This window comes from Lepisosteus platostomus, chromosome 5 (assembly GCF_059453375.1).
Source record: "Lepisosteus platostomus isolate fLepPlt1 chromosome 5, fLepPlt1.hap1, whole genome shotgun sequence".
Lineage (NCBI taxonomy): Eukaryota > Metazoa > Chordata > Actinopteri > Semionotiformes > Lepisosteidae > Lepisosteus > Lepisosteus platostomus.
The window spans coordinates 24,711,398-24,730,471 of record NC_142615.1 but is presented as its reverse complement, the minus strand read 5'-3'; the positions used below and the strand labels follow the sequence as shown (position 1 = coordinate 24,730,471).

General features: G+C 44.5%; 1 protein-coding gene and 2 non-coding genes across 3 annotated transcripts; 1 reads left to right on the top strand and 2 right to left on the bottom strand.

Annotated features, from left to right (window-relative positions):
* Positions 1-5,813: 5,813 nt before the first annotated feature.
* trnam-cau (transfer RNA methionine (anticodon CAU)) lies at positions 5,814-5,885 on the bottom strand. Its single transcript has one exon. It is a non-coding gene; the product is annotated as a tRNA-Met (tRNA).
* Positions 5,886-9,648: 3,763 nt separating this feature from the next.
* Positions 9,649-11,895, top strand: LOC148665320 (zona pellucida sperm-binding protein 3-like). The gene is made up of 8 exons (XM_088630933.1): positions 9,649-10,220; positions 10,322-10,437; positions 10,513-10,619; positions 10,697-10,871; positions 10,949-11,066; positions 11,265-11,365; positions 11,443-11,516; positions 11,684-11,895. Exons 1-8 carry the CDS (start codon positions 10,077-10,079, stop codon positions 11,893-11,895), a joined length of 1,047 nt encoding a protein of 348 aa, XP_088487059.1. The 5' UTR covers positions 9,649-10,076.
* A 2,973-nt stretch (positions 11,896-14,868) lies between these two features.
* On the bottom strand, positions 14,869-14,941 carry trnaf-gaa (transfer RNA phenylalanine (anticodon GAA)). The gene has a single exon. It is a non-coding gene; the product is annotated as a tRNA-Phe (tRNA).
* Between the last annotated feature and the right edge of the window lie 4,133 nt (positions 14,942-19,074).

The window sequence follows — 19,074 nt, the reverse complement described above, 5'->3', positions numbered from 1 at the left end:
AGTTAATGTTCTGGCTGTTTGTGAATTATCGTTGTTGAGTATGGAGTGTTGAGGCAAAATGCAATTTAGCGCTTTCTGGCAAGAGGAGACCCCCAAATTAATAATGTAACATGCTATTGTTTGTGCATGAACATAGTTACTGTATTCTGTTATTTCTTTAGATACGCGATTCTATGTTATTTTTTAATCCCTGGCGGGACTGGGAGTCCATAAGAATCAAGTAATAGGTTTCATTGCGCTTTGACAGATTGTCTTTAAATCAATTGATGATTTAAAGGTTGACAGTAAATGTTTATATTGTAATGCATACTGTACAGCCTCTAAAGATATTAGATATTAGATATTAAGAGAGAGCATCTGCATTTATAACTTAGTTTTTAAAATTAGTCAAGCAATATGAAGCATCTCTTTTTACTTTAAAGTCCCTTAGTTATAATTGAGCACAGCTTTCTCACCACTTAGATTAGAGAGAGAGAGCGTAAAACCTGGGTGTAACAGCTGTTCCTTTTTCTGATCACTCGCTCTCTGGATACACGTCTCACCTGTCCTGTTCTTTGTTTTCCTAATTTGTTGATTATGCCTGCTGCGATCCACTCCTGCCCTCACACCTAAAGAAGACTATTTTAAATTTCTTTGTGCGGTCCATTGTGCAATTAACCCTTGTACAGTATGTGCTGTGCTTAAGGTGATATCACATAAAGGTGATATGTAAAATAATGTTTTTATTATTGTTATAGAAAATCATGATCAGATTTTCCCCCGTTCAGAAAAAAATATCTAAAGTATACTAGTTTGTCACTAGTATACTTTTAATACAGTCTGTGCTCTTGAGGATACTTGTGATATTTCGAGCTCTGTTGAATGATAAGTTTAAATAATTTTCGTAGTTTCGTATGAAACTCTGTTAAAAGCAAGGGAGGTTTTATGTCCGTTACAGTAAAAGAAAATGCCTGACAAAGTAGGGCTTGGACAGATTCCAAGTGCATTTATGCAATTTACGTTGCATTGTGCTGCTGTAATACAGTTTAAAATAATTAGAAGTCTAAACAGTATCAGCTTTATTTACGGGTGGCAATTTAAAAAAAGTCAAAAACCGCACTCAAAATGCAATTTAGAGCTTTCTGGCAAGAGGAGACACCCAAATTAATAATGAAACATGCCACTGTTTGTACATGAACAAGGTTATACTGCTATTTCCTTAGATATGCGATGCTTGTCTGTGCTGGCTGTGCTCTCTCGCTCTCTTGCTCGCCCTTCCCCCCCCTCTCAATTCAATTCAAGGTGCTTTATTAGCATGACAGATGGGTACGATCAGTGTTGTGTATTTGCTTTGAGATGCCACTTTTAAAGGTGATATATAAAATCAAAGCTTTAACAGACTTTGATTTTAGTCTGAGTTCTTGTGTCTGTCCTATCTGAACCCGAAAGTATTACAATATGTATCTTTATAGCAGGTGGTGTACAGCTTTTTAGTATAGATTACACTTTTCTAAAATGTATTTTAAAAATAAAAACGATTACAATCTAATCTTTCCACATTTGATCCCAAGATCCCAAGAAAAATAAATCTAAATGGGGAGAAAGCTATGCTGAAAATGTATTAAGATACTTAGAAGACAAAAATATCAATTTATGTTGCATTTGTCTGATTGTGAATCAAAAAACACATATTTAAACCCGCGTTTGCGATTTAAATCAAAATGCGATTTAAATCAATCTAAATGTTTATATTGTAACGCCTAGGTGACTATTCATTGTTATTAAAATGACTTAAATTCGATCATGTTGTGATATTTAGAAATATAAATTTGCTTGATGCGAGTGAGGTTTTATTTAATCTCTGACTCAGGAAAACGTTTCATTTTTTCAAACAAATGTTTGTTAAAAGAAAGGGTCATAGCTCCAGCAGGATTTGATCACAGACAACGTGATATACAGTAGGAATCAAGAACCTAACCCACTGCGCCACCAGCAAGGTCACATGGGGAGTGCTGAAAAAGCACTACAGAAACATTATCAACAATGTACAGCATGTACTATTCTTGTGTTGCGGTACATGAATATAATTATATCGTTATTAATTTCTTTAGATACTCGATTCCATATTATATTCCCTTTTAATCAAATTCTAAAAGTATGCTTGTTGACTCCGGTATGACGTTAGTTAAAGACTTCGATGCTTAAAATGTTTAGGGAGAAATGGAATACTGGTGTGTATGTTTTCTTTAAAGTACCGAGACAGCCATATACTGTATGTTTAAGTTCCAAAATTAATATAGTTTATGTCCTTCACACACGTTACAGTATGCTCCTATTCTTTTTATGCTCAGGTACTAAGATTTCCCTTCAGTGGTAAAATTCCATATACATATTCAATACTTAAATGGGCACAGTTAAGACATGAAATATACATATACATACTGTATACAGTACAGTTTGCATACGTTAATATGTTTATGTTCCTAAATCAATCTCTTTTATGAGCATGTGAAAGGCATGGTGAATCGATTCTCAAAAATTACTGTATTTTGCATGATTGGAAACCAATGCGTGATTGCGAAATGCTGTGGTGTTACTTTTACAAAGACGGCCAATGAAAAAAAGAATGTGGTCCAGGGCAACACTTTGAGTTTACAGCTTGTCCAAGGTCATTCATTATTAATACTATTAGTAATATCTTCGTTAAAGACTTTGATGGCGACAGCTCAAACATGAGAGGTTGAGCTTTATTAGCTCCACCTTGCGGAAATTCTGGATACTATTATTTTATTGCGGTATTATAGGAGAATTTACGGTAACTCGCGGTAGACTGCGTAAAGCACACCGCAAAATAATGCGGTATCGCCCGCTCATTTTGAATGGCTGCATCTGTATCTGTTCTACCTTTATGGAGGTTGAGCACACTCATAAGAATCATAGATTCGATCACAAGCATCTAAAAATGAGCATGAGAAAATGACATCACGCTATAAGGCTGAATGGCACAAATTATCCTGTTCCTTCTGCAGCAAATGTGTGTTTTTTGCTTCTTAACACTGAGATAGTTGAAGATATTTGGCAGCAGTGGGATTCCAACTCACACCCCCAAAGAGACTAGAGCTTTAATCCACCTCTAAATTAAAAACTGGCTGACTTGTAAAGGCTGGTAGGAGAGGAAAGGAATAAATGCTTCTTTTTTGGACAAAGTCTTTATCTACTAAAAGAAGGAAAGAAATATTTGATTATTATTTTTTCACCAGTTTTTTATCAAATTATTGTAATGCAGTGCCATATTAAGGTATAATATGTACATGAACATCATGTCTGAGTCGATGATGGGAGCTGAGTATCACTGGAGGACAGTTCATCATGAGTGGGCAAGCCTGCATAATGAGGGAGAAGAGATCGGCCTTACTGACGTAGTGTCCAGTGACACTAACCTTCTGTCCTACTGTTCTCTACTTATGTAGAGGGTGAATGTTTATTTAGGTGAATGTTAGGTTTCATTCTTGTAAAATATTTCCGAGCACTTTTTTTGTTGCTGAAAATTAATCTTGTGCATTTGAATTAATTCCGATATTGTCACCTAATTCTATACATTGTTTCATCAGACTAGAACATTTAGAGGAGCTCAATTGCATTTATGAATTGCATAGTGATATTATTTCTTTCCATTTAAATACTTTAGTCAAAAATGTAGAGAAGGTGCTCCTGTTTTCACCATTATAAGAACTGTGATGCACCAGTAATATTTACTCTCACAAAAGTATTGTAATTGTATTGTTCTGTTCTGTAACAATCTTGAGTGACACAAACCTTCTGTTTTACAGCACTACACTTCTCCAGATGCCAGTTCAGCACACAAGGATCCTCAGTCAAACAAACACTGCAATCGCTTGATAAACGCCATTTCTCATCCTTTCTCTTAGTGTCGGTGCTACTATTGTATGCAAAGGAGGCGACTTGACAATTAAATCTTAAAGAGAGTCTTCATGGAGGTGTGCGTCGGCAAGCTGGGCAATTGACTGGGCTTGTGAAGAAACCAATCTCATTCAACAACCATACAAATTGCACAGCTTAAGGCACATGAAGCGAAATCTGTGAGCTGATTGACACATAACAATGTCACTTCACATTATTTGCAAAGTTGTTTTGCTTGTCTGACCACCTCTTCCTACTTCACAGTGAGCACATATATTTCAGTTTCTTTCCCCCATGTGGAGATGTATCCACTGCCAAAACTGCTGTCTGATTATTTAAATTATCTGTAAAACTGTTACATGACTTCATCTAATTGTAAATTTATAAGACAGTCTGTGAGACATTTGTTAGAGTAGCTGAATCCCAGGGCTCGTATGGAATCACACACAGACGGGTCTTCTGTGTGATCTGAGTCCCACTGCCCAGAGCTACAGACTGGTCAAATGGTCACTATTGTAGACACGACCATCGGACCATCGGCTACAAATAATCAATATACTGATCATAGTGTCACTACTGGTGTTTATTACATAAATACTATATATAAATAATAAGATAATTCCACACTCATATGTGTTATAAAACATTTATAAACATTTTGGGAGGCTGACATACAGTAAAGAAAGTAATACTGAAGGGCTGGAAGTCCTAGAAAGCGTTAATAGAACCTTCTTGCTTTCGACCTGGAACAGAGTCCACAACTGCCAGATCAGTGACCCCTGAGCCCAGTTCACAGAGAGGAGAACCAGGAGCTCTTCTATGTCTCTAAGAGGGCTGGGAGGAAGGAAAAAAGGGGGAAATGTGACATGAGTCCAGGCTGTTCTGTCTGATATTGTTCATGTAGCAGCACTGATTGTCTGAATATCTTCTAGTTCTGGATTGTGAGGATAGAGAGCAGTACGGAGTTGAGCTTCTGTCTGAGTGTGAGTCTGAGCTGTGAAGAGAATAATGATTTTTTATTCTGCCTGAGAATTTTTCTTCTTTTCCAAGTGGTGTTACATCCCCTTCAGATACTCTACACAGACTGCCAGAGAGAAGAGGAGAGAGAGATGGACAGATAAGAGCACACACAGCAAGAGACACATACGTCTTGATTTACTTTGAAGCAAGTGTTCATTTCTTTTCTGGAACAATTTGTTTCTGAACTTCAAAAAATTCATACAACTTCTGAAAGATAAAATACAAATCTTGCTTCTCAGGACAGAAGAAATGCTGCAAAAAAATGCCAGTGATTTGTGAAAAGCAATGGGAATGTGTCCCTGTGCAGCTGTTAAACAAAGGGCTGCTGGGTCAAACGCACTCAGGGACGAGCTTCAGATTGTGATGATGTAAACATAATCTCCGCTAAAAATTGAAGGGATTTCTTCGCAAACCCTCTTGAATGTTGCAGGAAATCTTCGTGTTTTACTCGTGTGCAACTACAACAAGTAAACAATTAAGTACCTAAGTCAATGTCCAATAAACCATCCTCACATGTGGAATTTTTCTTTAACTGGCTGTTGGGAGAATTCATTTATACACCCGTTGTATCCTTAGCAAAAATATTTTAACATTAGAACACAGATTTGTTGGAGAACTTGACAATCCTTGACAATCATTATTAAATGAGCATTATACAAATGTGCGTTGATATTTTTAATATGTACCTTAATTGTAATGTATATATATAATTGCTTTGATATGGATGTTCATTTGAAGGAATTGAGGAAACTATGAAGGATCACAGAACAACCAAAGATACATTTGGGCATCTGCTATTGGTAAAGATTAACGAATACAGTAAGTGTGAAGCTTGCACACACACGAGAGAAAAAAATCTGTTTAAATTCACTTTATTAGACTGACGGTGTGTATAGCAGAGGATGGTTTCGATCCATCGACCTCTGGGTTATGGGCCCAGCACGCTTCCGCTGCGCCACTCTGCTGACAGCTGTCATAGGGTGATTCAACACAACTGCTCTATCTTTGCTTTCTAAAAGTGCGCCCGAGATGAAAAGTCTAAACGGTAAACGCAGACGTCACTTTGAGCACTTGGTCTTTTATAGTACAAATATCACACGCTGCACTACATGGGCGTGTCTTCAAGATCGTTGAGAACCAAACCTTCTGCTTTCCCAAGCAACTGATTTTTCTTCCTTAATTCACAAATCTTCAATGAGAATCAGTGAAACGAAAACATAACACATGTGCACACTCGCGTCCTAGTGTGAAAGAAAAATGATGGAAGCATTTGAGAAATAAGAAGAGTAGTCTGAACAGCTCCAGTCTATCAACTGCTCTACAAAGTGATCGCTACTTCCACACCCAGTTTATAACACTGAAAATGATTCAGGAAGCACAGCAAAGTTCTAAAAGCAGTGGTTGAAAAGCGTCTAGATACATAAAATGACAATTTCTCAAAAGTAAAATCTTCAGCTTTTAAATATTGTCATCCACATATTTTCGTTTTTCTCTTTTTTACATAACACGCTTTCGAGAAATAGACTGTCTTGTAATGAAGGCTGCATTAGAAAATGTGTATCTAAATTAAAATCGGGTTTATGACTTCTGCGTTTTTCAGCTTTCTTAGCGCTTGGGTCTCGATTCAGATATTGCAATGAAAGCAACAGGGGAGTAAGTTTTCCTTTTCTAAATCAAAGGTGATCTGCTCACAAGGAAGTATAAAAACTTCAGCGTTTACTTTTTGAAGACCGCAAATTGTCGAAACACTATTGCTTCATGAGCTAATAAGTAACGTTTCTGAGCACGCATTGTATTACTAATGCTGTTATTAATAAAAAAAGCTTAAATTCACATAATGGAATTTGGACGGCTCAAAGTAGTCTATTCCTTGTACAACTAACTTGCCCGCTGAGTAGAGTTTTAAGCAACGGCAGCAGATATAGCAGTAATAGCAACAGCGTAGAGTGTCACAATACTCTATGAAAGAATTGCGGCTTCAGATCGTTTTGTTCTGTTGAAGCTACCTACAGGCTCCGAATTGTTGACATTGGCTGTGATCTTCTTTTTTCAGGTTTCATGAAATTCTTCACATATTTGAAATATTTCATTCGGGTTCGCCCAATACACGGTGCAAACCGTACCTGCAGCAGAATTCTGTGGCACATGAAGCCCTTTTGTTTGCCGGTTGTAAGGATTGAGGTGCGTACTAAAAATCGAGCAAGCGAAAAGAAAATTAAACAGGAGTCTTTTTTTGGATTGCTAATCCACTGTGCTCTGCTCGTTTAGGTTCAAATCCCATCCTTGTCATAGTTAAGGCCTGAGACGTGTGTGTTTTTTCTAAACGGTGTTTGCATTTGTTTCTTCTTTTACTCCTGTACTAGAGCAGTAATATTTCTAGCGGTGGAAGAACATGGTATCACATGCTGACAGCAGGAACACGTGGCCACAAGCTGCAGTACATTGGTTTTGGAACAGCAATAACTTTCCTGTGGAGACAGGTGCGCCGGTATTAATACAGCGCTTTCGAGCGGAAAGAGTTACAAGAACTGACTTAAACTTACCAGTTATGTTCAATAGCTAAAAACACAAAACCAACCTCTTCAGTGGTTGAATCTAAATAACAGAAGCCAATGCTGCCATCAAGGAAAAAAAAATCCTGAGTTATGTAGTTTTGAGACTACATATCTGACTTTCAGTTTGAAGCAGTACAATGGATTCTAGGTCACATTCGTTCTTGATTCAGGATATACTGTATATGAGTGTGCTAATGGTTAGAACTGTGTTTACATGAGGTACAAACGGTAACATTTTCATTGCGAGAAGAAAGTCAGTCCGTGCGCATTTCTCAGCATGCACATTGTCAGGAAAACTAAACCCACAGTGCCAGCAAACCTTTCGATAGCCTGTAGGTACTGCCATTGCAAATGTAACAGGTTGTTCATACACACAAATGACATCGTTGCTATCTCGTAATTAGGAGATAATTTGGTATTTATTAATTAAGATTTTTTTCCTGGGTGGCAACAATGCGCCTCCGCAATAAATCATAGACTCTGCTTTCAAAATAGCTGCACCAGGCACTTGGACACAGATAAACACAGGGATTTAAAATTCAGGAATATGAATGGTCAATTGCTTACAGTTGGGTTTTTACGTTTTCTTATTTAGCGATTTGTGTATCAATCTTTTAACAATTCATTAAAATGCTAACAACATGTAAAATAAAAACAACAGCACCGTTAAATGAAGGGGAGACAGGTAGTTTTTTTTTTTTACAATCAGATTCCAATCTCTAATGCTGTGTGTGAGAGCTTAGGTAACTTTCCTTTTCTCACATTTTCTGACGACTATTCCAAAGGGGCACCCTGTCAACTCCTAATACTTTGTATGTTTGATTATTGTCGTTTTATTTAGAAAAAGTTCAATATTGATCATAACTTAAGAAAATTATGATCACGAATAAAAAAAGGGGCTAAAGATGTGAGTGGCTCTTGAATCAGAGCCGGGTGACACGGGCTTCTGTTCTGATATGGTTGTACGAGAAGCAGGAGGAATCTCTTCTCTCCTATGGAGCATGAGCTGAATCAGGAGTGAGACATTTCGTATGCTCGTGCATATGTTAACGCATGACCTACATCGTAAAACTAAATTAAAAACTAACATTAAGTTGTCAAAGACATTCATTTATATACAAACAAGAGACACACATAGCAATGGTTCTACATTAACTTGTCCTACACTGATCAGACTAATTGAAATGTATGAAAGCCCGTTTCTGCCAGGGAGTTAAAAAAACGCGCTATGGTATCGCAGAATTCCGACTAAGTAACTCAAAATTGCGACTTGGTAACTCAGAACTCCGACTTTATATCTAAAATGTTCTTTAGCTCAGCTAGCAAGGCCTGGATTCAAGCCAATACAGTGAGGCACGAAGTAGGGTGGGAGCGGCGAGGGCACAAGCCCTAGAACCCGAATCCGTTACAATAACAAAAGCATAGACAATGAAATATGGGCTATTTCGAAGTCGCAAATGTGAGATATAAAGTCAAAATTCTGAGTTTTTAGGTCGCAATTCTGAGATACCATAGTGCGTTTTTTTTTACTCCCTGGCGGAAACGGGCTTCCATTGGTTCTCAGTGCTGCGAAGCAAGAGCAATCTCTGAGAAATCAGACAAATTATTATCAGAACATGTCAAAAGCTGATCAGTATTTCTTTACTGGAAAACAAAGAAATGCTTGTATTACACATTATAATATGACATGCAATTACACATGAAAATGAGTAAAATTATTTTCATTGCAGTACGTGTTGATAGAACAACCCCCTCGATAAAAGAAAGTGTGGACGGACGTGTCGCATGTTCCGTACTCTGTCTGACAGCGAGTTTAACACACTGTCCTTGGAAATTAGAAACTAATTGAACAATAAATTAATCTGAGCTAATTTTACACGTGTGGGTGATTTAATTCTGTCGAAATTACGTGGAACTCCTCCGCTGGGGTCAGATACACACGGGAAAGTGTTCAGGCGGCTTCACGGAGTCCCGCCTCTGACTGGAAGCAGGTTCTAATTAGACGCTGAGAACAATCCGGGTCTCTGTGTGTAATTGATTGTGTTGATTGAGCGGTAGTGCGACCATGTGTGTGGTAGCATAGTCCTACTAGTATAAAAACCTAGTCACCGCGTTCACACTTTATGCTCTCTTGCTTCAACACAGTTTGGTGGTTTATGTTTAGCGAGCAGTTTAGCGGGACGTCAATTTGGCAATGCGCTCGTTTCTCTTTGTGCTGTGCCTGTGCGCAGGGGCCGGGCTCCCCGCACTGATCTCCGCCGGGCCGGCTGGCTGGGACTCTCGGGAATTAGCGCTCCAGGCCGACCTCCCGGCTCCTGAAGACGCAGCCCAGTCGGAGGACTTGAACCTGGCAGATGCGCCCTCCGAAGACCTGTCTGCAAGCGAGAACGACTCGCAGTCCTTGGCTCCCGACTTTCGCCGCCTTCCCGTGTCCAGAGACGCGTACTCGCCGTACTTCGACAAGGAGAAGATGAAGCCGGCAGCCGCCCCTTACCCGCCTACATCAAGAGCGTCCTGTTTCCTCCCCAGCGAGGGCGGCAGCCGGCTCGCCCGGCCATCGGGGGCACCCGAGGAGTGGCTGTGTGGTGCGACTCCAGCAGGATGTACGTGAGGGTCAGTCGGCTCCTGTTCGGCTTCAGCTGTCGGCCATCGGAGGTGACCTTGGGCAACTGCAGCGTCAGCCGAACCACACGCAGTTACTTCTACTTCATCTACGGGCTTCACGAGTGCGGCACCGGGCGATCGGTAAGCGGGTCTTCATCTACAGGCAGTGTATCGATGTGAGCTGTAGGGCCAGTATCGGGGTTGCCTTTCCTGGGAATATCCCTTCCTCTGTGACCCTGCAGGTTGTCCAGGGCCGCCTGGTGTACTCCAATACTCTCCGCTATGCCCCGCCCTCCTCCAGTGCACCTGTGCATCGCTTCATTCCCTTCTCTATGCCTGTCAAGTGCTCCTACAACAGGTAGGCAGGGCTCTGCTGCTGCTGAGAAGCCACTGAGAAAGTGTCCAGAAGCCCCTCATCCCCTCTGTCCTGCAGGTTCCACTACTCCTACAAGGCTGGCTATGTCCCCACGTGGGCCAGGAGAAGGACCTTCTTCAAGGACCTGAAGAACAAACACAGCTTTGTGCTGCTCACCACCAACTGTAAGCTCCTTGAGCGAGTGGCTTCACCTGCCTGCAGGGGGTGCTGTGTGCAGGTGTAATGCTGCCTCTCTCTCCAGCCCACTGGGTCCGGCTCTCTCCCAAGGATGAGTACTTCCTGGGTCAGCCCATGTACTTCCAGGCCACTGCCTACTTTGCCACAGCGGAGCAGAGGCTGTACATCCACTCGTGTTGCGTAACGGGGAAACCAGACCAGCACTCCCAGCCCCGTTTCCCCGTGATCGACAACTTGGGGTACGGCCCCTTCTGGGAGGGGAGGTGGGCAGGAGCCCTGAGAGCCTGCAGGGGTTCATCCTTGTCCTTGTCCCCAGGTGCATGGTGGACAGCAAGGCAGATGGCTGCCTGTCCAGGTTTGTCCCCTCCAAGCAGAAGGATGTGCTCCGCTTCACAATTGATGCCTTCCTCTTCCAGAAAAAGCTGTCCAGGAAGGTACTGCTCTCAAAGGCTGCTCAGCCTTCTCGCTCTACTGATCCATTGTCTGCTTTCACAGCCGTGATCTAGATGTGAACCAGACTGTGGCAGCTGTAGTGCCTAGAGCTGCCAGCTTGCCTTCACTGATGGCAGAAGGTCCTTCTCTGTCCCTCTATTGGCCTTGATCCCTTAATGCTGTGCCTTTCCCTCTTGCAGCATGAAGTGACTGAGCTGTACATGCACTGTGTCATGGCTGTGGCTCCTGCTAAAGCAACACCAGGGACCAAGTCCTGCACCTACAACAGGGAGGCTAAGAGGTACTTCTGCAAGGAGCCTGCTGAGGGTGCTCTGGGACATGCCAGGTTTAGGCCTCACCTGTCCTCCTCTCTTCCAGGTGGGAGGAGCTGTATGGTGACCATGAGGTCTGTGCCTGCTGTGAGTCCAGGTGTGCTGGCAGTCGGAATGAAGGTGGGTCTGGTTCTCTATCCCTTGTGGATGCATCTCTGCTCAAGAGACAACCATGCTTGGACAACTGAGGAATGATCCCGTGCTGGACAAAGGGACTGTTTAGATGAGTAGACTGTGGGTCTCTGGGTATAGCGGATCCCTCACTCCTGGGTGTTGCTTGTCCACAGGTACCAGGAGCCTGGTGACCAGTAGTCGGGTGGCTGTGGCACCAGTAGAAGCTCCTCTGGATGTGGGAGCTGACTGGACTGAGGATGAGGAAGGAGACCCTCAGAGCTCCAGTGAGGATGCTGAGAGCACCAGTGAGGATGTGGAGGGAGCAGAGGACTTTGGAGATGTTGGGCAGTGGACAGGTAGGGTCTGGCAGGAGGAGCTCCTGTAGGGGTGGTGTCCTGCAGTGTAGCTGGATTGTTCTCCTTCTTCCTCCACAGGTGCCTGAATGAAGGCTCCAGCCTGGCCCTTGTGACTCTCCTGCCTCCACTTGCCTTGTAATGGCAACATCTCAATAAAGCTGTGAAAGACCCTTCTGCCTGCCCTTGTTTCTTTATGGTTTATAGGTTTGAATGGGGTGGAGGAATTCAAGGGAAGTATTTGTGGGGGTTCCCCTTTCAAGAATGCTTCCCATATTGCTGCCAATGAGGACTGAAAATGGCTGGAGTAATAAAGCGTTGTACTGGGGGAAGATGGCCGCACTATTCCTTGGGCAGGGCAGTGTGCCTTTTTTTTACTGGGGGAGAGACAGAGGTGTTCAATATACTGGAAATCCTCCCGTTTCTGAGAGGGGTAGTGCTTATGGAGTGTGAGTTGCTACTGTTGTGCCCAGTAAGAGTGAGATCTGGTGTCCCATTCTAGGCTGCACAAACTGACTAAAAGAAACACAAGGAAGGAATTGTCAACAGGGGCTTGGTGTAAAGTAGGCCTTCCCTTCCTTAGCAGAGGAACAATACTGGTGCGCAAACATCAGTGAATAGTGGTACAGTTAGAATCTCGGAGGTCTTGTCTTATGGGTGTTGATTTCACAGTATTGGACAGTTATGGGAAGTATTAGGATTGAGACAGGAGATCCCAGTACTTGACTGGCAAGACAGGTGTTCACAACCACCTCTATCAGCAGCACAGACTGTGTAGATTGAGACTGAACGCTTACTACACAAAGCCTCTCCCCTGTTTCAGTGTCCCATGTCATGAATTTCAAGTGAATCCTAGTCTACCTTTGTGACTACCTATAACTTGCACAAATCCTGCTGGCCCACAAAGGCTGTCAATTTTTAGCCCTACTGCACTGCCCTATTAAAGCTTCAAGGATTTAGGATAAACTATTTTATATAATGGTTCCAAAGGTGGCTTCTCAAAGCACTTGAAATAATTACAATAAGAATACACAGGATAAAACAATTCCAATAGACAGAGGAGAACATGGATTGTGGTACTAAGGAAAGTAGAAGCAGAGGGGTAAAGAATGGAACCAGTTCAGTAAAGGCTCTTCTACAGAAGAAGGTGTTGAGTCTGAATTTGAAGGAGTTTAGGGAAGGTGACTCTGCTATCCTTGGGGAGGGAGTTCCAGAGCTTGGGGGCATAACAGGAGAAGGCCTTGTCACTCATACAGTGTAGACGGGCTTGGGGGACAATTAGGAGACCAGAATTAGAAGAGTGAAGGTTATGAGGTGGGGAGTAGGGTGATAATAGATCAAACTGCTACTGAGGTGCAACTGAAATGTGACGGCATGTTCTACAATTTATGCAAGAAAGGGTAATGTTAGGCTTTTATGGACCGTTGGTACAACAGCAGTGCTCAAGGATTCATTTCTAATATTGAGGACAATGGGTTATATACCCATCGTTCTTACCAAAGGATCAGGGACCTCTTGCTATATAAAAAGACTCCTTTCCACCACTAATTTATACAGGTTTGGTTCATTTGGGTTTTATCAGTTAAACATTTCAGTGAAGTCATTGTCCTGCTCGCGGCCGAGCCCGACACACTGTACCGTCTGGTTTCTGTCGCTGGGCGCTCACCCTGCGGTCCATATGGGTCCTAATGCCCCAGTATATGGTAGTGGCAATTTCCCTAAGGAAACAAATACTCCACATTAGTCTGAATGCCACATTCTTCATTGGTCCCATTACATCACAGAAAAACAAAACTACTCACTCTTTAATCTCGTCTAATCCAAGACGCACCGAATATCACAGTCTTCTTTTAACACGCGTGCTGTGATTCCTCTATGTAGCAGAAATGACAACCGAGGAGCCGAGAGATTATTTCAGCATTTCGCGTCTGAACGGAAAACACAAACGACCAACTTGGAATGACTTGCTTTTGACGCTTTTCAAAGCCTTCTTTGTGCACGACGACTGCGCCACCAAGCAAACTACATAAATATGAGAAAACACGCAAGAGAGTTGTCACTCAGAGTGTCGAAGGGTCGATGTATACTGGGGATCAGTTGAAATGCAACGTCAGGACGAATTATGTCATACGAAGAGAGCACAGCCCTTTCCGCCCTGCCGCGTGTGTCTCGGTAACTCGCTGTGATCGTATAGTGGTCAGTACTTTGCGTTGTGGCCGCAACAACCCCGGTTCGAATTCGGATCACGGCAGATTAGGGGCGTCTGCTTTTCTACTCGCACGAATGAAGGCAAAAAAAAGCCAATCGATGTGAACGAACGGCGCTTTACAGAGGAGTACTGCCTGACTGATCGTTCATGAACGACAGAGGCCACTCCGACCTCTTCTCGGTTTTCTTCAATGACTTACTAAGGATCTTCTTCACATTCGCCCATGCAGGGGAAGCCAGTTACACCAAAGCAAACACAGGAAAGTGCATTTCAAGCAGAGACCAGGAGGGACTTGTTTACACCGAGAGTGGGCGGAGAATGGAACAATGCGCCCAGCCCTGTTGCTGGAGCCGATTCTTGATGAGCTCTTGGGCTCACTAAGAGGCCCCCGCTGGATGCTAATCTTTCTGTTGTTCTTGCAGGTCCTGCGCTGCTTTTGAGCCGACAGAGCTCGTCCTGGTTTGCCGGCACAGCCCAATTGCAAATGATCGGCTCCGCGTACAGAAGGAACGTGCGTTTGGTACAAGAGTGCACAAAGGCACCGGAAATACATTGGGAACAAATGACCGGTCGCTGAAGACCTCTGTGAAGTACAGGAGCGTGCAAAACGAGGCTGTTTCCACCCGGTCTCGAAACGGGGACCTTTCGCGTGTTAGGCGAACGTGATAGCCGCTACACTACGGAAACCTGCAGGGACCGCTGCTGGTGTCTCGCTTGCGTTTCGGGCTGAGAAAGGGACGCGTCACTTTAGGCAGGGGGCGCTGGAGAGAGGAACAAAGGGCGCGATGAAACAAAATGCCAAAACCCGGGATCGAACCAGGGACCTTTAGATCTTCAGTCTAACACTCTCCCAACTGAGCTATTTCGGCGGTGCGCAAAGCCCACAGCCACCTGCTCCAGCCTTCCTGTGTTGTGGCATGAGCGCACCAAGAGTAGCGGGAGAGTGTTGCAGGAACGTCACTCAGAAGGAAAGCCACCAAGCTGCGCCCTCTGATCTCTGTCCAGCGCATCTTCCTCGCATGGACTCCTGCCTGCGACGGGCAGGAAACAATTAGCAAGAACAGAACGACACCCCATGGGTGTCTCATGACCGCACCTTAGGTTGTGACACGTGCAGGTGTGAGGGGTTGCCGGGCTACTTTGGAGCAGAGCTTGGGCGGAGGGGGGGCGGGAAAGCAGACAAAGAGGTGACACCTCAAGGTCTGCACGATCACAGCTCTCCGCCGCCCCAGGCTTCCGCTCGATAAGCTACTGGACACACCCGCCCCTCCTCACACAGACCGTGGAAAAGCCCCCGAGTGGGAGGGCTCGCTCTTCCTCCCAGGAGCTCTTGGACACGACGCCCAGACAGGGCGCGGGGAGCTGCCGCCTGCAAACACGACTCCAGGCAGGACTCCACTCCGCAGGAGCCGCAGAGCAGAGGAGATGAGGGCAGCTTAGCTCCTGTGCAGAGACCTGAGCTGTTGTTGCTGTGGATGCTGTCTTTTCTGCACTCGGGGTAGGAGTGAATGTTGAGTTGCCCTTAGAAATGAAGCAGAGCACTTCAACGGCACGGGTGTGTGTGTGTGTGCGCCCTGGTGATTCTGGGAGACAGATCGAACCTGGGCTAAAAGAGAGGGGGCTTAGCCCTCTTCCATTTGCTAGTTCAAAGTTGTACAACCCCTTTGTATCTGCTAGGCGGCGCAGTCGTCGTGCACAAAGAACACTTTGAAAAGCGTCAAAGGCAAGTCATTCCGAGTTGGTCGTTTGTGTTTTCCGTTCAGACGCGAAATGCTGACATGATCTCTCGGCTCCTCGGTTGTCATTTCTGCTCCGTAAAGGAATCACAGCACGCGTCGGCTTCCAGCATGCTGGGTCGGGACACGATGCTGGGGGTTGGAGAGAGCGATGTCTTCCTCGTTAGTATAGTGGCAAGTATCCCCGCCTGTCATGCGGGAGACCAGGGTTCGATTCCCCGACGGGCAGTAGCTTTTCTTTCACCTCCTTAGAGAAATGACTGCCTTTCACTTCTCTGTTTTCTTTCACAGCGTCGTGCACCTTTTCATTGCTCTCGCTTTCAGAGCCTCCGCACGGCACACGACTCGACATCAGGAAGCACATTGAAGTGAAAGCAGGAAGCGCTGCGACATGCACTGTGCAGATCCCGCCACACTAAGAGGTGAGTGGGTCTGTTCGATGCACAAAGAACGCTTTGAGAAGCGTCAAAGGCAAGTCATTCCGAGTTGGTCGTTTGTGTTTTCCGTTCAGACGCGAAATGCTGAAATGATCTCTCGGCTCCTCGGTTGTCATTTCTGCTCCGTAAAGGAATCACAGCACGCGTCGGCTTCCAGCATGGTGGGTCGGGACACGATGCCGGGGGTCGGAGAGAGCGATGTCTTCCTCGTTAGTATAGGACCTGTCACCTGTCCCCACCTGTCACGCGGGAGACTGGGGTGCATCAGGACGCGCCTTGAAGTGAAAGCAGGATGCGCTGTGACATGCACTGTGCAGATCCCGCCACACTAAGAGGTGGGTCCAGTGGGTCTGTTCGATCACAGCGCTAGGCGAATCCCCAATCCCCTTTTGTGCGTGGCGACAAAAGAAGTCTGTTCCCGCCTGGTTTCAAACCGGGAACCTTTCACGTGTGAGGTGCACGTGAAAACCACTACACTACGGAAAGGTGGTAAGAAGGTGTCCAGCGGCCCAGCGTGATTCAGCTGCTTCCAGTGCCTTTATTGGAGTGCGCTGATGGACCGTGCTCTCTCTCCAGAGACCAGCACGCCTGTCATGGACGGAGCAGGAAAGGCGGCGCCACATTCTACAGCCCTCTCCACGCAATCGACGAAATCGGGCTACTGAAGTGGAAAAAATCGCCTCTCCAGAAAGTGCAAATATCATCTTGGAGAATATAAATCCTATTGCCAAAGGTCAGCCCTGTCTACCAGAGTAACCCTCCCATCTCCTGCAGCGATGATCAGCTCGTCTCACACGCGAGAAGTTTCAGCTGGAAACAAGCGCCCCCTCTTCTCGCACGTTTTGCACGTTCGAGTAGTTTAATGCGGCTCCTTCGTACACGGTGCTGATCTTTTGGAAAGCAGGAGGCAAAACTGACACGTCCCCATACCGGGAATCGAACCCGGGCCGCCTGGGTGAAAACCTTTAATCTTAACCGCTAGACCGGAGCAAGCAACCGGGCATCATGCAAGCAAACTACATAAATATGAGAAAACACGCAAGAGAGTTGTCACTCAGTGTCGAAGGGTCGATGTATACTGGGGCTCAGTTGAAATGCAACGTCAGGACTTTCCCGAATTATGTCACACGAAGAGAGCACAGCCTTTTCCGCCCTGCCACGTGTGTATCAGAAACTCGCCGTGATCGTATAGGGGTCAGTACTTTACGTTGTGGCCGTCCTGATGTACCCCGGTCTCCCGCGTGACAGGTGGGGATACTCGCCACTATACTAACGAAAAAGACATCGCTCTCTGCTTAGTGTGCAAAACACTTACTTGCAGCATTGTGGGTGCTGTGGTTTAAATGCTATTGGTTTGTGAACAGAATACCCCTATCCCAGTGCATTGTGCCACATTAAATTTAACGCACGAGAAAAAGAGATTCAGAACGCAAAGCTGTGTCAGTGTTCTGTGTAAACAATCGGTTTGAACATCACGGGAGCTGTTTTTAATAAGCTGCTGAGTAAAGATTATTGAAGCACTTACAAGTTCTTTTCAGAACAAAGGACAAGTGGAGAAGCAATTAACAAACAAGCATTAGCTTTATTCGCTTACAACAACACAAAACCAAACACAGGATTTACACACACATGAGGAGACTGACGGAACACGTACACACATTTAGGGTGGTAATTACCTAACAATACACTATACTTTTACAGGACTACACAGGGCACTAGAATTACTAGGACATTATTTACAGAGGTAGGGTCAGCCGCTGGTCATCGTGCTGACCCTCAGACTCTCCCCGGCTACCACTCCCAGCATGCCCAGCGGTACTACGAGCGCCTAGGGGCGATTCCTCCTCACCACCAGGCGAGGGCGTTACAATATGGACTCCCAGGAGGCTCCCATACTTCGGATTCTTGCGTTCTTATCAGAACATACTGATGCGCAAACATATTCATTACCATATTTCAAAGCATTGGAATAATATATGTCGTACAGCAACACAAAAACAGGAAGACAAGTATCACAGCTACTATAATCGGTGTTAGTAACTTAAAGAAAAACATTCCCCCTGGCCCAAACAGTGATTCTAACCAGGAGAGAAATGGGTGAGGCTGTAGAATGAGGCATTAAAGCACATACATAACAAGATGCATTAAATTTCTTTAACTTTACAGTATGATTTATAAGTTTATACTCATATCCCCCTCATTATCAGTTTCATTCAGCCAGTTTGTATACAAAGAGGCTTCGCATTTAGATTCTTCCTCTTTCTGGGTGGTGACAGGCTTCCACATAAAAAGGAAAAAGGCTGGGCACATCAGTCCCAAGCATGTGATCCCCATCTATCCCTGTGGAGACATCACTCCTGCGCGTTGCTCAGTTCGTTTGTGACCTTTTTACAGTGGGAAGCATGAATTCAGGGCACCCTTTCCGTGACTTTCACAGCAGTCGCAGTGGTCAGCAGCCTTGCTACGGCCCCCTCCACCTGAGTGAACACCACTTCTTTTTCCTGAAGTCTTTCACCAGAAGAGTAATAACTCTTAGAAAAATCTACACATTGTTCCACTGCCTCAGCTGTGCCATTTTGCAGAACAATTCTAGCTGAAGTTGTAAAATTTCTCATTGGCCCGTTCCTGCAAAACATCTTATTATGAACAAACAAATCATAATAATAATGTGCATCTAGAGGAATCACTCCCAAGGGTAACCCCCCCTTAAAACTATATTGTTCTACCCATCAGGTTCTGCCACTAGATAAGAGAACCTTTCCCATGAAATCATTTTTTGACCTTCATGATCCCTTCAGGGCGTACAATAAGCACAGAAGCAGCAGCTTT

Coding starts and splice junctions, on each gene's coding strand:
- LOC148665320 (XM_088630933.1), top strand. CDS start 10,077: ATGTACGTGAGGGTCAGTCGGCTCCTGTTCGGCTTCAGCTGTCGGCCA. Junction 11,366..11,442: donor TACAACAGGGAGGCTAAGAG/GTACTTCTGCAA, acceptor CCTCTCTTCCAG/GTGGGAGGAGCTGTATGGTG. Junction 11,517..11,683: donor TGCTGGCAGTCGGAATGAAG/GTGGGTCTGGTT, acceptor GCTTGTCCACAG/GTACCAGGAGCCTGGTGACC.